Here is a 17,106-nt window from a genome sequence, read left to right on the forward strand (position 1 = left end):
CGTCGAGGTAATGTATAGCGTACCCGAAACTTATTTCTAACCTATGAGTTACATGTTGTACTCACGTTACGCGATCGGTGACACACATCGACACACGTTACTTGTAAGGTGCTCATAATTCGAAACACATCAAGGTAATGGTTGGCGTCAGTGTTCCAGACTCCCTGGTTTTTTTTTTTGGTTTTTTTTTTTTTCTTCCTTCCTTCGGTATGATGGTGATTTTGACACTTCGATTTCTAGTGCGGTTATAATATAATATAATTAATAGGCTGCCGCTCAACGATTTAAATCATAACCGCACTGCACACTGAACACCGTCATACCGAAGAAAAAATAAAAAACCGGGAGTCTGGAACACTGACGCTAACCATTACCTTGACGTGTTTCGACTTATGAGTACCTTACAAGTAACGTGTGTCGATGTGTGTCAACGATCGCATATCGTGCGTACAACTTATTCCCATCGCATGCGGAGCGTGTGTCATACGGCAAGTACGTCGTAAAGTTTTCAACATGTTTAAAATTACAAGACGTACTCCATTTAATACGACGTATGATAGCGTACTTTAGCGTTCTATTCACGCATTCCAAACTTAACCATACCGTATTCGACGTGCGCCAGCATTTTAGACGCATTTTTCAGAGGTCGGCATACGCTGGCAAAATCGCCAAGGTGTGACTGCGATGTTGACACTTCCATTTCTGCGGCGGTTATGATTTGAATTGTTGTGCGGCAGTCTTTTCATAACCTACGCCACGTCATCGTCGGCGATGCGTGCAGCGCGCTATGCCTAAGTTAGACTATCGTTGGGCATAGGTTGTGAAGGCCGACAACAGGTTCAGCATTCGTTGGTATAAGTTATCTATAACACAACGAAACGTTCTGTGTCCGTTACTAATACGTTATGCATAAGACCAAGTCGTTATGAATATGTCCGAATCTTTAAAAAAAAACATCAAAAGTTCAACGTAATCCAGCGTTTTACATACATTTTAATACATTGCCATTGCTGGCTAAAACGTCAAGGTGTGACTGGGCCTTAAACATAACAGATTGTAGTGGGACATGCTTCCCCACATGTCGGGAATCGTGATATTCACAAAAAACAATCCACAGAGGAAAAGGTGATGATGCCTTCCCTTTGTACTTCCTGGATATATAAGCTGTTACAGCTTTCCTGTTTTTTGCTAGCAAAGACTTCACGTGTGGTTATGGATTCAGAAGGATGAACATTACTTGCTTCCACTCTTCCAGAGGTGGCCCGTTGTTGGCCATGAAAACAAGTTTATTTGTGTGTTCTACTGTCTTACATGATCTCAAAGGGAGCAAGTAATGATCATTCTGTGGAATCCTCTTTCCCATCCAACACCAACTGGCAGGCTGGCAACAATATTTACAATATACTGCAGCTCGCCATTGATGACTTTTGCTTCTGTGAAGTTCTGGTGAAGAATCAAGAAAGTTTTCAGGCCAAATTATTCTCTCTTTATGTAAATTAAGGCATCACAGATGTCATCTATTGCCATATATGGCAAAGTGGTTATTTGAACTATTTGTACAAAAAGCTGTATTAAAAAAACAACATGTCAGATATAGCTCTAACAATGTGACTCCTTTAAAATTGTGGTCGTTTATACTTGCAAGGATGTATTCATAAGAAGTTTATTTTATTCCTGTCAATGGTTTCACTTTCAGCCAAAAATGGTTAATCTCCATCCCACACTCCCACTCCTTCTCCTCCTCCAACCCCAACCTTCTTTTAGACGCTTACTGTACTTCATCAAAATGGAGTATGATGATCCAAAAGTGTGGATTATGATAAATGGGTGGACAGGCAAGGGGACAGACACTACCAATGATCCAGAACGCATTTTCTACCATGAGACATATCTCAACGAGTTATTCAAAGGCAAGTGAAGAATTTCACCATTTTGGCACCTTTCCAACACAGCTCCTGATAATAGGAACAACACATAATTTGTCACTTCATGAACATCACCAAGTGAAGTATTTTGTTTGTTTGATAACATTGTATACAGTGCTTTCAGAAAGTATTCACACGCCTCGACTTTTGTCACATTTTGTTGTGTTGCAACCTGAATTTAAAATGGATTAAATTTTAATTTTAATTTTAAACACACCTTTCTATATAAGGTCCTGCAATCAACAGTGTGTGTCAGAGCAGAAACTCCACCATGAAGTCCAAGGATCTGTCCGTAGAACTCTGAGATAGAATTGTGAGGAGGCATAGATCTGGGGAAGGGTATAAAACAATTTCTTGAGTGATGAAAGTGTTGAAAGTTCCCAAGAGCACAGTGAGCTCTATCATTAGGAAATAGAAAGAACATGGAACCACCCAGACTCTTCCTAGAGCTGGCTGTCCGACCAAACTGAGCAACTGGGCAAGAAGGACCTTGGGCAGAGAGGTGAACAATAACCCAATGACTACTCCAATCGAACTCCAGAGTTCCTTGGCTGAGAAAGGAGAACCTGTCGGAAGGACAAGAAACTCTGCAACACTTCACAAATCAAGGCTTTATGGGAGAGTGGCAAGAGGGAAACCACACTTGAGAAAAAGGCACATGACAGCACACCTGGAGTTTGCAAAAAGCCACGTGAAAGACTCAGAGAGCATGAGGAAAAATATTATGTGGTCTGATGAGATGAAAATTGAACCCTTTGACCTGAATGCAAAGCACTACGTCTGCCAGAAACCAAACACAGCTCATCACCCATCTAACACCATCCCTACCATGAAGCATGGTGGTGGCAGCATAATGCTATCAGGATGTTTTCACTGGCAGGGACTGGGAGACTTATGAGGATAGAGGGAACAATGAATGGAGCCAAATACAGAGAAATCCTTGGGGAGAACCTGCTTCAGAGTGCAAACAACCTCAGACTGTGGTGAAGAGTCATGTTCCAACAGGACAATGACCCCAAGCATACAGCCAAAGCAACACTGGAATGGTTTCAGAACAAGAAGTGAAAGTCCTTGAGTGATCCAGCCAAATCTCAGACTTGAATCCCATTGAGAATCTGTGGAAAGATTTGAAGATTGCTGTTCACTGACACTTCCCATCCAACTTGACAGGGATTGAGCAAATCTGCAAGGAATAATGGGAGAAAATCCCCAAATCCAGATATGCAAAGCTGATACAGTTGTACTCAAGAAGACTTGAAGCTGTAATTGCTGCTAAAGACACTTCCACAAAGTATTGACCCAGGGGGTTGACTACTTATTGGCATAAGACATTTTAGCTTTTCATTTTAAATTTATTTGTAAAAAATTCTTAAAACATGCTTTCACTTTGTCATTATGGGGTATTTTGTTTAGATCGATAACAAAAAAATTATAATTAATTCATTTTAAATTCAGGCTGGAACGCAAAAAAATGTGAAAAAGGTCCAGGGGTGTGAGTACTTTCTGAAGGCACTGTATCAGTGTATGTCAACAGGAATACAGGTGGAAACAATTTGGGACTTCAGTTCAATTCCTGCATTCTTTAATAGCCGTAATATCTCCCTGGCAGCCATGACAAAAGACAAGGTGAACGTTCATGGATACACGGCATGGACACTCATGGATAATTTTGACTGGACAATGGGATTCACTGAGCGCCAGGGTTTGTATTACATCAACTTTTCAACTCCAGAACTCGTTCGTGTACCCAAAATTTCAGCAAAGTTCTACAAACAGCTCATCGACACCCGCAAGTTCAACAAGATCAGCGAGTGGGAAAGCCAAGATCTCTACCATGACCAATATTTTCCTGATAATTTTACATGGGGTGTTACAACAGCCGCTTACCAGGTGAGATTAACAACTTTGGAATTTGTATTGTTTGTCAATTACAATTCGAACGATAATCTTTTAAACTGAAAGTTCACAAAGACATACTAACTGCCATGAGAAGCAAAGTGTGGTGGACATTTCTGATGTTAGCCCTTCATTGGTGTTTGCTATTAACGTTAGCCCCATGTAAGTTTTCTATTAATGTATTCAAGCCTTAGCCCTTAATTTTCTGTGATGAAGGGCTGATGCCCAAATGCATTTGTTCCAACAAAGGGTTAACACCCGAAATGCCAGCTTCACTTTGATTTATCATGAGTGTTGGCGTAGTTAGTTCATCCCCTACACAGCGGAAGACAGGGTTTTGCAATCACTTCTGTGGTCTGTCGAGGACGTAACATTTTTACCCTTAGTCTTTTCCATCTTCTCATAATAAAGCTTTGTTGAAAATTTGATGAAAAAACTCAAATTAACAATGTTGTTAAAATAATTTTCATTATTTTTATTAGGGTACCATGAGCCTCACTGGCTGGAGTACCCTATATTCAGAGAGGGTATTTCATTTGGGTCTGTTTGTTTGTTTGTCTGTTTCTTTGTCTGCACAAAACTCTCGTGTTTTTCTCTGCAACCGTTTGTCAGATTAAGACGAAATTTTCACCATAGGTACAACTACTAATGGAGAATGTTTCAATGATATTATAACGTCGTAGGTCCGTGGTGTGGCAGCCATATTGGAAAAACGGAAAAACTTTGGACCTCTGTATCTCTGAAACCACACTAAGAAATAATTTGATGCTTGGCACATCACAAGTACTCTTCATGGGGAATGAGTTATTTTTATGACATCATAGTTGCCCTCGTCATGATGTCATAATTTCATATGAAGAACGCCACATCCGATGAGTATGAAAATTTTTGAGGGTCATCTAGGGACAAAATGGTTCACAGAAAAAATATTTAATGACATCATCGGTCACGTGATTCAGCAGCCATATTGTTTTAAATACAAACAACATTCAAAAATCTTCTTCTCTGAAGTGGCTGAACAAATCAAGTGGAATCTTTAAACATATGACCACCTGTCCATGAGGAACAAAAGCTTCACACAAATGATGTCATTGGTCACATGGTTTGGTAGTCATTTTGGATTTACTCTAAAACCCATAAAAATCTTCTCCAGAATGGTTAGACAAATTGAGGGGAAACTTCACACAAGTGTTCCCTAAGCAATGGGTGTCCAGGTGGCACATAGCAAGTACTCCTCATGGGGAATGAGTGTGGTATTGTTATGATGTCATAGGTGCTTGCCTTCGTTATGACATCATAATTGCAAATGTAGAATGCTACATTTGATCAGTATAAAAAATTTTGAGGGTCATTTAGGGATAGAATGGTCCACAATTTTTTTGATGATGTCATCGGTTATGTGATTCGGCAGCCTTTATTTATTTTTTTCACCTTCAAAAATCTTCTCTGAAATGGCTGAAAAGATAAAGGCGAAACGTTACACATATGACCGCCTATCCATGAGGAACAAAAGTCACATGTGACATCATCGGTCACATGGTTTGGCAGCCATATTGGATTTACCTGAAAACCTATTAAAAATACACCACTCAAAAGAAGTCCTGGCGAGGGTTTGAAAGCTCTGATTGTTGTTTTTCTTGTTTTTGTTGTTTCTTGTTATTATTCTTCATCCCTTTTTGGGTTTTTTTTTTTTTGCTCGATTATTTTTTCAACATTTTTTTCCTCAGCAACCCCTTATCCGATTGAAACAAATTTTTGAGGGTAGGAATGACACCCCCCCCCCATGGAAAATATGTTAATGATAATTTTGACGTCGTCGGTCATGTAGTATGGCAGCCATCTTGGATTAAATGAAAAAAAAAATTATCTGTCTGAAACCGCTGATGGGAAAAATTTGAAACTTAGCTCATCATATTCAACTGCCAATGGAGAATGAGGACCTTGTAATGATGATGTCAAGATGAAGTGGTAGAGCAGCCAAAAATTGATTTACTTGATATCCTTGTCCTAAAAATCTGAAACTTCAAAACATAATCTATGACCAAATAAAAATGAAAAGATTAAATTTATGATGTCACCCATCACATGCTTTGGCAGGCATAATGTTTTTTTGTTTTTTTGTTAAGGAAAAAATCTTCTTCTCCAGAACCACTTTACAGATCAAAGTGAAACTGCATCCAAATTGATCGACTAGCCATGCTGAATAAAGTTTGATGACTATGACATCATCGGTCACATGGTCTGGTAGACATCTTGGATTTATCGTAAAACCTGGTTTTACCATTGAGAGACAGGGCCAAAAATTATATATGGCATGATATCTCAAAATGTTGTTGACGAATTTGGACGAAACTCAGTGGACACATTGGGTATGTGACGAGGAAAATTGATTCAATTTTGCCGAAGATTTGAATCCGCATCCGGATCTGTCAAAATTTTTTTAGCTCACCTGGAATGTAGTTCCAGGGAGCTTATGGGATGGTGTGTCATCCGTCGATCCGTCTGTCCACAAATACTTGCAACTTCTTCTCTGAAACTACACATACAATTTAAGTGAAACTTTTCCACAAAGTTCATTACAGTGTATGTACCAAAGTTTGTTCATGGCATTGAAAAAATCGGGCCTTAAGTTTGTCTACAGGGGTTGTCCCCCAAAATAGGTATTTGCTTTCTTCTCATAAACTGCACATGCAATTCTGATGAAACTTGACCACAACCTTCATCACTTGTGATGGACCAAAGTTTGTTCACGGCATTAAAATAATCGGTGTCTGAGGGGGTTTACAGAGGAAGTTTACAGGGACATTGCCCCTCCTAAAGAAGTATTTGCTTTTTTCTCAGAAACTACACATACAATTCTGATGAAACTTCACATCAACATTTATCACCCATGATGTACTGTACCAAAGTATGTTCATGACATGAGAAAAATCGGGGTCTAAGGGGGTGTAAGGGGGGGTTACCCCCCAAAATAGGTATTTGCTTTCTTATCCGAAACTACACACACAATTTCGATTAAACTTAACCACCACCTTCATCACCCGTGATGTACCAAAGTTTGTTCATTGCATTAAAAAAAATCGAACTCTGAGGGGGTCTACAGGGGGAGGGGTTTGCACCCCAAAAGGGGTATTTGCTTTCTTCTCAGAAACTACACACACAATTCTAATGAAACTTGACCACAACCTTTATCACCCGTGATGTACCAAAGTTTGTTCACGGCATTTAAAAAAAAACATCCATAGGTATTTACTTTCTTCTCCATTACATATTTTGTGGGTCATCCATGCCTACCAGTGGTTCCCTGGTTATCTTATCCAGCTACGACCAGGTGAGCACCCAGGGGTATTGCTCTTATGTTTATGTGATTCTTCACCATTGAGTGATAGGATTAAAAACAATACATAGCACGATATCTCAAAACGGTATGGATACATTTGGCCAAAATTTCGTGGACAGGTTGGATGTTTGTTAAGGACTAATTGATTTGATTGTGTTGAAGATCCGGATCCGGGCGGAGTTATGCGCTCTACTGATTACCCTTCTCGTTATTTAGGCATCTTGCTTGACTCGCGTTCATTTAATTTTTTTCTCAGTCATGATAGTTTAAGTAGCAGTCGTCTTCTCCTTCAATACAAATCTATTATGCTGTTTTTTATCTGAAAGTCTTATTGAAGGCTCCTCAATGGCTCACTTGTCCGTTCTGTTTATTGCACTTGCTTTCTTGTAAATGTGTTACTTGTAAAGCTGTACAAAAATAATTTGTTGATAGTATATTGGCATCTTTCTTGAGCTTTTTCATTGTCATGAAGCCAAGTGGCTTCGCTCTGCCTGGACTTGTTCCAGCACAAAGATGTCCCACACTCCGACACTCAAAACTTGGGGTCTTCCTCTGTTTGTTCTAATGAGGATAACTTTTATCTAGTTTGTACAACACTCATCCCAAAACCTATGTGCTTATCTTAAAATATTATTTTTGCTCATCTAGATTGAAGGTGGCTGGGATGAAGATGGCAAAGGGGCCAGCATTTGGGACAAGTACGTGAAAAGTCCTGCGAAAGTTATCAGAGGTGGAGGAGATGGCACAATTGCCTGTGACAGCTACCACCATCCAGATCGTGATGTAAGATTGATCAAAATGCTCAATGTTACTCACTATATGCTTTCCTTGTCATGGTCACGGATACTGCCAACTGGGAAAAATTCGAGTATCAACGGTGATGGTGTGGCATATTATCATCGTGTGCTTGATGGTCTGGCAGATGCAGGCATTGAACCTGTTCTCACACTGTACCACTGGGATCTACCAAATGTACGTATAAAAATACCCATTATATTTGTGCTTCTGTTATTGCTTACACAATTTTGAATAACTTGGATGCTTACTGTGTGGAGTAAAGTAGGCCATTCTTTGCAGTTTTTATACACAGCTTGTTGATGCTGTATTGTTTCAATTTCTGCATTATTTTGATGACAAGTTTGACTCATAATTTGCCACAATTTGTACAGACAACACATTTACATTGTTATTGATCACATATATATGTAGACATTCTTGGCCTATTATTTTGCAAAAGATATATATATATATATATATATATATATATATATATATATATATATATATATATATATATATATATATATATATATATATATATATCCCAGTGGTCTGTTTTCCTGTATCATGTGCATTTTACTTTCCTCACTGCAGGAAATCGCAACATTTGGTGGATGGAGTGTTCTAGTTACAGCTGACATCTTTGAGGAGTATGCCTTCACATGCTTCCAATTGTTTGGATACCGTGTACGTACTTGGGTAACCATCTATGACCCTTTCGCCATTGCTTGGCAGGGCTATGGTGATGGCTCTTTAGCGCCTGGGGTGTCTTGGGATCCCGGGTCTGTTCCTTACACCGCAGGTAAAACCCTCCTTCTGAGCCACGCCAAAGCCTATCGGGCTTATCACAAATATTTTCAACAGTCTCAAGGAGGGACTATTGGAATGGTTTTTGGGTCTGACTGGGTCGAAGCTTTTGATTCACTCATCCCACAACATGTGACAGCAGCAGAACGTTACATGGACTTCACACTGGGCTGGTGAGCTTCCAAAATTAGGAATTTGGCAAAGGTTAATCCACTGTCATCTGTGTCTGTAACAGTATGCTTACATGGATAAACTTGCCACATTGTATTGTTTATTCATGGAATGCACATTGATGATGTTGCAAGCTTCTCTGCATACTTGAGTAAGTTCTTACTTCGGCTCAATCTATGAGGATTACGTTCAGTCAATGCACATACAAGTCAGTTTTATAAACAAGGAAATAATAAAATAAAAAGCAGTCTTTGGAAGGTTACTTTAAAAACAAAAATCTGTCACATATTACTGATTAAATTGACTCAGGTAATTCATTAACTAATTAATACACTTGTCAGTCTGTCCGTCACATATCGCGAGATTCTGTCATCTTACGAAATTGTGAATGAAAAGTTGCTTCGTCATTTTTTTAATTTAAACGGTGTGTGTGTGTGTGTGTGTGTGTGTGTGTGTGTGTGTGTGTGTGTGTGTGTGTGTGTGTGTGTGTGTGTGTGTGTGTGTGTGTGTGTGTGTGTGTGTGTGTTGTACATATTTTCAAGTGTTTGTGTGTGTTTGTGTGCTTGTACGTTATTCTTTCACGGCTGAACTATAGCACCTGGGGTCCAACAGCATCTGATCAAAGTTTTAAGCTACCTCCCACACCCCCCACCCCCCCAAAAAAAATCCCACATCCTCAACGAGATTATCTTTATGTATGATTGTGAAGTTATGAAAATCACTGGAAAAAAACGGCTCGGCCAATTTGCAATTGATTTTGCATAAGTGATGTCCCACCATATTTCCGCAAGGCGCTCAAGGTCCGCCAACAACCCCCTTCTGGTAAAACTACCAAAATCATGAATCACTGCTCACCTTCTCTCTTTCATTCCTCTTTTTCCCCACCTTCAGAATATACTCCCACACTCTGTTATATCCCATTCTTCCCTCCAGGCCTTCAAAACAGCTGTTCACCACCACCTCTTATCTTCCCCCATCCAAAACCTCGATCTTTTCTACCCCCGTTAATCCACCCCAAACCCACCTCCTTCAAATTCCCTGCTTTCCTTCCTGAAAGTCCCTGTAATGTCCATCTTCTATTCCCCGTGTTCCCGCCCCTTCCCTCTCCCTTCCACAGATCTCCTAATGTCTCTGTTCCCCACTGTTTTGTCCTTCCCACCCCCGCCCCTCTTGTTTCATGCCCCCCTTGATGTGCGTTTTGTGTTAGCTCTCATACGAGCCACGACAATGTATACAAAAAAAAATAGTGACGGGGATACCCATATTCAGCATAAGTGATGGGGATACCCATATTCAAGTCAAGGGCACCAAACCCCACCCCACCCCCCCAAGTTTTTTTTTTATACATTACTCTTTCACAGCCGAACCTAGCATCTCAAGGCCCCATCAACTCGAGGAGAAATGTTTTTGATGATGTTCGGATAGTAAGAGGTCCACCTCTCTTCAGAACCTGTAAAAGGTTTTAAGCTGCCATAAGTTGGCATTGATGTCGATTTTGAGGCTACAAAAGGGTCGGATAATTGAAGACGAGATGGGATGAATCTGTGCATCACAGTTTGGTTAGAGCTTTTCTCTTTCTTCCTCTCCATCCCGACGGAGTCTGGAATTAATGGGGGAATGAGTGAAGATTTGATGAATGAGGAATGCGGCTCGAATTTTATAAATAACGAGATGACCCGTGAACCCGTTGGGTTCCCGTTGTGACAGCTGTTGATAAAAAAAATCATTTCAAGAAAAAAAAGATAGCTCCAGCGAACTATACCGCTGAGGTTGTTTGCATTGATCAAATACTCCCGAAGAGTACTTGACTGAATAGGGAATTGATTTTTTAAATAATTTTTTTCGTTGCCCGATTTCAACGAAGCTTGATATTGCGCGTCAATGTGAAAAACAAAAACGGAGAAAAGAAAGTCGAAGAAATTATTGTGCGTAATCTTCTAAACACAATTTTATTTATAAATGAACACAGAAGTATTAGATCAAAATGGCGATGTTTATTTTATGCTTAAAAATAAATCGTTCTTTGTCTGCACTAAATGTTTGAGATTTTTAAACAAATAGCAGGATATCTCAAGTGGTAAATATAAATCATTTCAAGAAAAAGAAAAGATAGCTCCAGCGAACTATACCACTGAGGTTGTTTGCAATGAACCAATTCTCCCGAAGAGTACTTGACTGAATCAGGAATTGATTTTTTAATAATTATTTCGTTGCCCGATTTTAACGAAACTTGATACTGCACACCGCAGGAGAATGGTGAGTAATGTGGGCTGAAAATGTTTGCGCTATTGTGTACCGTTTTGGCTGTATTTCAGGAACATACATACATACATAATACATACATACATACCTACATACAAGATGAGAGTTTTAGTAATATATAGATGAAGGTTTCAATGGATCATGTGAACTGGGGGATGAGTGATGAAGGAGAGGAGGCACCCCTTCCCTCACCCGCTGTGGAGAGACTCCCTGCTTTTGTTCGTGAGAGGGAGATCGTGGGATTCATCTGTTTTGGAACATGGATGCCGTTCTGGTGCTGGAAGAGGAAAGTTTTTTTATGCAAAGGTGCAAGAGTTTGTTGAGTGGCTGGGCATGTACTTCATGGTGTGTCTGGCCAAGCTTGGCAGAAGGGCACCCGAGGCGTTGGTAGCGCACTGGCCTGGAGTAGGCCATGGGCCCTGAGGGGCGTCCTGATTTCTGTGCCTGGGTACCCTGGGATTTACCAGATCAGATGCAGCCGAGCGACACTGCCAAGGACGTATCAGCTAAAAGGAACGGATCGTTGGGAATAAAGTCCCGGCTTGGCTAGGATACGGACCATGCTGGATCAATGAAAGAAAAGACAAAAACGAGCTGGGAACATTTCTACAAAGGATTTATAACAGGCAGGTGAGGAAAAATATGTGGCAGAGTGAATGTAGTTTTTTGTTGTGTGTCAGTAGAGATAGCATGAAATGTGAGGTGCGACAATAAAACAAGCAACTTACAAAAGCAGACACAGAGTAGAGTTATCCCAACATATCTTCGGCAATGTTAACTTAAGCGCGGACAGGTGCCATGACACACACACACACACACACACACACACACACACACACACACACACACACACACACACACACACACACACACACACACACACACACACCAATGAAGAAGAGTTAATGAGAAGAAAAAGGAGAGGAGATGAGGCTCACGGTCTCGCAATACCTTGCACGATTGACCGACCGCACCACCCAGTATGTTTTGGGGGATGCTCCACTGGGCGATACCTCCCTGACAGCTGGCGCGTAGACTCCTGCTTCGTGGCACTTCGTGCAGCTGAGCGTCGATCCAGAGAATGGGTGATGCATGAAGGAGGTACATACAGGCATGAAGGATCAGGCATGAAGGAGGGAAAAAATTTGAAAAATATACATTTGAACTTGTGCAGGACTCAGTAAACGCGCAACTTACCAGGGTTTCGTTCCAATGTTCCAACGTTGATGCCTTCATCACAGAGTATGCAAACATCACGGTAGATAAGATGCGCTGATGGTGTTTGGGAAGTAGAGCTGGAGCCAGGTGAGGTACTTTGCCCAGATGATATCCGGCGTTTTTTCGTCCTGTCTTGTTACTTTTTCCTCCTCATCTTGTTCTATGGAAATAAAATTATTGTTTAGAAAGCAAATTCGAGATTATTATTGTCGTTTTTATTTGCAATGCTACTTCCTTTGAATGAAGAATAAAAAACTTACGATTAGCTGTTTCAGTTGCAGTGGATATACTTCTCGCACGACTATACAACTCTGTTTTACAATCCACATGGTATCTCAACTTGCTGTCTTCTCCGTTGTTCCAGTCCTCATTTAGTCTCCCAATCAACACCGCATCGCCCACAATCTCAGAATGTGATAAGATCCGTGGGTGGCCTTTATTGGAGACTTTTGAGAGCGTATGCTTTTCAATCCTCGGAACCACCACAGATGAAACACCTCAAGCCAGGTTCAGTCACATCCTTGTCCATACTGTCCTAAAAAATAAGACTTTTTTTGTAAACAACAGAGAGGACATGAAATTTTGACACAAAACACACAGAACACACATACAGTGATGTGTTTTAACATTAATAGGTCCACGCTACGTTGAATATATTCAACTTCTATTGAGTCCGGTACACAATAATTTTATAGCTAAAAGCTCTTAGCCAATGTCAGCTAACACAGAGAATTCTACTGAGCATGAGCACAAGTATAACCAACAATATAGCAGTGGTTTCAAAAATGTTGTATGCTGGTTTCAGCACAATTTGAACAATCTGAATCAATTGAGCCAAATTACCGCAAAACACAGTCTGAGATATCTAAAAATGTATCATATCAATATTTTACGGCCATGGATTCATTTTTCCTCAAATCTAATGGTTGGAATCAATTCAGCACCCCAAAAAACCCCGAGTTAGACATCCCACAAGTCAATATTGGCAAAAGTTAATTTTTCTGATTTTTTTCGCGCAGGCCCTCTGAGCACCCGAACTTTGATTGGCTCCCCAGAATTTTTCACAAGGATTTGGGTTTGCACTAATTGATAGGTGTTAGTAGATACCTAGATGAATATGTTAGTGAAGAAATTTTTTGGTAAGCAATTTTTTCACAGATGGTCAATACAATTTGCTAAAATTCCCTAACTAACTCAATGGATGCAAAGAAAGACACAAAGGTGGAGTTTGATCAACAAAGGCTGAGGAATAACTCCTACATTTTTCAAATCGAATCTGTGACATTTTTGTGGTATCCATACCTTTGAGTAAAAGTAAATTTCTGAAACTGTTTGAGGAGCAAAAACTATTTTTTGAGATGATTTATGGAAATATCTCTGACAGGACGGTGCATGGGTGGCACACTTACCTTTGACCTGCCTGGTCTGGGTTTGATTTTCAACCACACTATAAACCATTGTGTCTTTTATGAAGAGTAGGTGTATTATTGCCAAAAATGTGGACAAATTCAAAATTCCTACTCTGACTATACCTCGGAAGGTAACAGTAAACTACCCGTGGTAATCCTTGCAATGGGGCTGCTTTGGCAGCAATTAACGGAGACTGGCAGCTTCACAGATAAAACAACGCCCCCCCCCTCCGTTTTTCGATACATGCCCTGTACACACCAGTCAGAGTGCCCTTCTCCCCCAACCCATGCAAATACTATATATATGTATGTATGTATGTATATACATATATATATATATATATATATATATATATATATACATACATAAATACTTATTTATATTATGTTATGGATTTCAGAATCGGATCCAACGAATGCATACAAACATTTAGGTCCTCAGACAGTTATTTTGCAAAATGCATGTCCAACATAGACCCATCCCCATGTCTGGTGGGATTCTAACTTTGATGCGTTGGAGAAGGGGAGAGAACAGATTCCCTTTCTTATGGGATGGACTTTTTCTCATCACTACAGACACATTCATGCACGTGAGATAGCTGTTAGCCCAAAGGAGGCTCGTCTACCCTTTCCATCAGGACACATTGGCTTGGAGGTGGACGATTTATTTACACCTTGGACTGACAGGACATTTGATTAAGCACACTGTGGGCTTTTCCTGAGCAGTTATTCTGACGGTCAAGTACGGCTGAGGATCATTTACCTCACCCACCTATTTTCCATTGAGGTTTGACACCCACCTCTTTCACCGACGTTGGCGTCCACCTTTTTCCATCGAAGTTTGGCAGCTCTGTGGATGCTGGCTCTTGTTCGTGTCGGGCTGAAGGGAGAGGTGATGGTTGTTGTTGACGTTTTATGAGCGCTTCACGTTTTCGCTTGGTAATTCTGGCAATGGCTGCTTTCTGCCGTTCGTCCAGCACCACAAACATGGCATTGTAACCCAGGTCTGTGCTGATTTGGGGGTGCATCTCGCTCTGGTAAGGAAGGAATGATCGTGAGGCTGATGGTTGGTTACGTGCAACAATGCGCCAATAGGCAAGGTGGTCTGCTTGAGGCTCCACCCAGACAGCCAGCCTATAAAAAGGATGAGAGGACCATTTTTCTGACAGTTTGTGACAGCTGGGTGACGGTTATTTTCAGCTCCAGTCAGTTCCAATCAGACGGTTGGTGAGCTGGCAACAGTTTGTTTTGTGACAGTTGGTGACGGCCTTGCTGCCTTGCAGCTCTGACGGCTCTGACTGCTGGTGACAGCCTTACAGCTCCTCACAGTTCCTCACAGCGCCTCAGAGTGCCTCACTGTTCCTCACAGCGCCTCAGTTCCTCGCAGCTCCTTACAGCTGTCCATTGGTTGTGGCTCCTCATGGCTCCTGATGGTGGGTGATGGTTGGACCGTTCCTGCTGGTTCTGCTCGAGACCAGCTCTTGGCATACCTGATTCTTGGCGTCCCTGGTTCCTGGGGGTGATGCCGTGATGTCGATTGGTGTTCAGGCTTGTTTGCAGGTGGGTGCATGGCAAGGCAGGGCATTGGCAATGGACCAAGGCACGCTCACACATTTCGGGACATTTTATTTGACACACGACGACTTCTACCTTGGGAAGCGAGACCGGATTTCTCTTCTTCCTGAATGATCTGTTGGGTACCATTGTCTCATGTTTAATCATTAAGTAAGGCATAGTGATAAGCATCTGCTCTTTGTCTGTTTTTCTTTCAATTCCTGATTAATTCTTTATTTGCTTGAGATTATTTTGATTGATTTGCATTCACCTATTTTCACCACAAAGAAATAAAAAGTTATGTTTATTTTTTTTTCCTCATTAATAAATTCCTTGTTGAAATTTCAACGTGTCCATCCTTGTCCTTTCCTTCCATTGATCCAGTATTGTCCGAACCTAGATAGACTGGGAGGTAATTACCAAACTAATTAACCTGTCATAGTCGGCACGCATCAGCGGTAAATGCTCGGCCACCCTAATTAAGATCTAATCAATATAAGGTTGATGTATTGCCGAGGGCGCGCTCCCCTTCAGGAAGCCATGTGACCTCTAGTTAAATGGCAAAATTAGATGGTGGACACTGGAACTCGTGGTTAACTGATTGGCATTTGTGGTTGTAAAGCAACCACTGTACCATAAGGTTAATTCGAGTAGAAACGGGGATTAACCCCCTCATAATACACCTGATACCCGTGTGCGTAACAATATATACATATATATAGAACATGGCAAAAATCTATTTGGGATTGATGTAAAATTATTTTGCCTCGACTGTATGCTTCTGTTTCGTCCACCCCCAGATCTGTGGGATGTCATGACAATAAATTATTTCAACTGTTGCATTACTTTCAATATTTTTTACTGCCTATGTAACTTTGCTCTTATTCAGGTTTGCAGATCCAATATTCCACGGTGATTATCCAACGACGATGTTGAACAATAAATTTCAACCCCGAATCCTTAAATTGTCTCCCGACGAGAAAAAGCTCATTCATGGCACACACGACTTCCTCGCATTGGCACATTTCATGGTGGGCCTTACAATACCTGACCGCTTGCGATATGTCTCGTGCACGGACAAAGGAAACTACCGGTGTGACCGTGCAGCAGAGGCAGTTTCTAATTGGATATGGCCAAAAACTGGAGCTCCAAATCGAACCATTACACCACTTGGTATACGCAAGCTGCTCAACTATACTGCCCAACGTTACCCGGATGCTGGAAGTGTGTGGGTTGCTGCAAATGGCGCAGCACAGCGCAGCAACAATCTCACCGACTTGGATGATGCGACAAGGATCCGTTATTTGAAGAAGTACACCAATGAGGTTTTGAAAGGTATGTTGGTGCAGTTCTCAAGAATAATTATTTTCCCCACCCCTCTGTTCCAACTACATCTACCCTTCTACTAATATCTCTCATTCTTTCTATCTCTCATATCTATCTCTCATATCATATCTATCTATCTATCATATCATATCTATCTATCATATCTATCTCTCATATCCATTTTTCACTCCTACAGAAACAGTCCCTGTCCTGTTGCCTTTTAATCACAATCTTTAAGTAAATCAGTTTATTTTTACCAGCCCAGCTCATCTTTATCCTTATTCATAATTTATTTTTTGGTCATTTTAATTATATTCGTTACGTCAGGTATTAAAAATATTCTTCGAATGAGATGCTCTGCATTTATAAATGCATTTATTTATTTTCCTTATGAGCAAAGAACTCATTTCTTTCACTT

At 40.7% G+C, this 17,106-nt stretch overlaps 1 protein-coding gene across 1 annotated transcript in view; it reads left to right on the top strand.

Annotated features, from left to right (window-relative positions):
- The window catches only part of LOC147032931 (uncharacterized), a 209,944-nt gene that overhangs the window by 66,357 nt on the left and 126,481 nt on the right, over positions 1–17,106 (top strand). Inside the window, exons 6-10 of the mRNA XM_085850977.1 lie at positions 1,765–1,910; positions 3,535–3,815; positions 7,810–8,133; positions 8,536–8,921; positions 16,252–16,697. Coding sequence (XP_085707103.1) covers positions 1,765–1,910; positions 3,535–3,815; positions 7,810–8,133; positions 8,536–8,921; positions 16,252–16,697 — 1,583 coding nt within the window. The remainder of the gene's footprint in view (positions 1–1,764; positions 1,911–3,534; positions 3,816–7,809; positions 8,134–8,535; positions 8,922–16,251; positions 16,698–17,106) is intronic.

The sequence above is a fragment of the Eptatretus burgeri genome, chromosome 2 (assembly GCF_056783735.1).
Source record: "Eptatretus burgeri isolate ZD-2024b chromosome 2, Ebu_testis_v1, whole genome shotgun sequence".
NCBI lineage: Eukaryota > Metazoa > Chordata > Myxini > Myxiniformes > Myxinidae > Eptatretus > Eptatretus burgeri.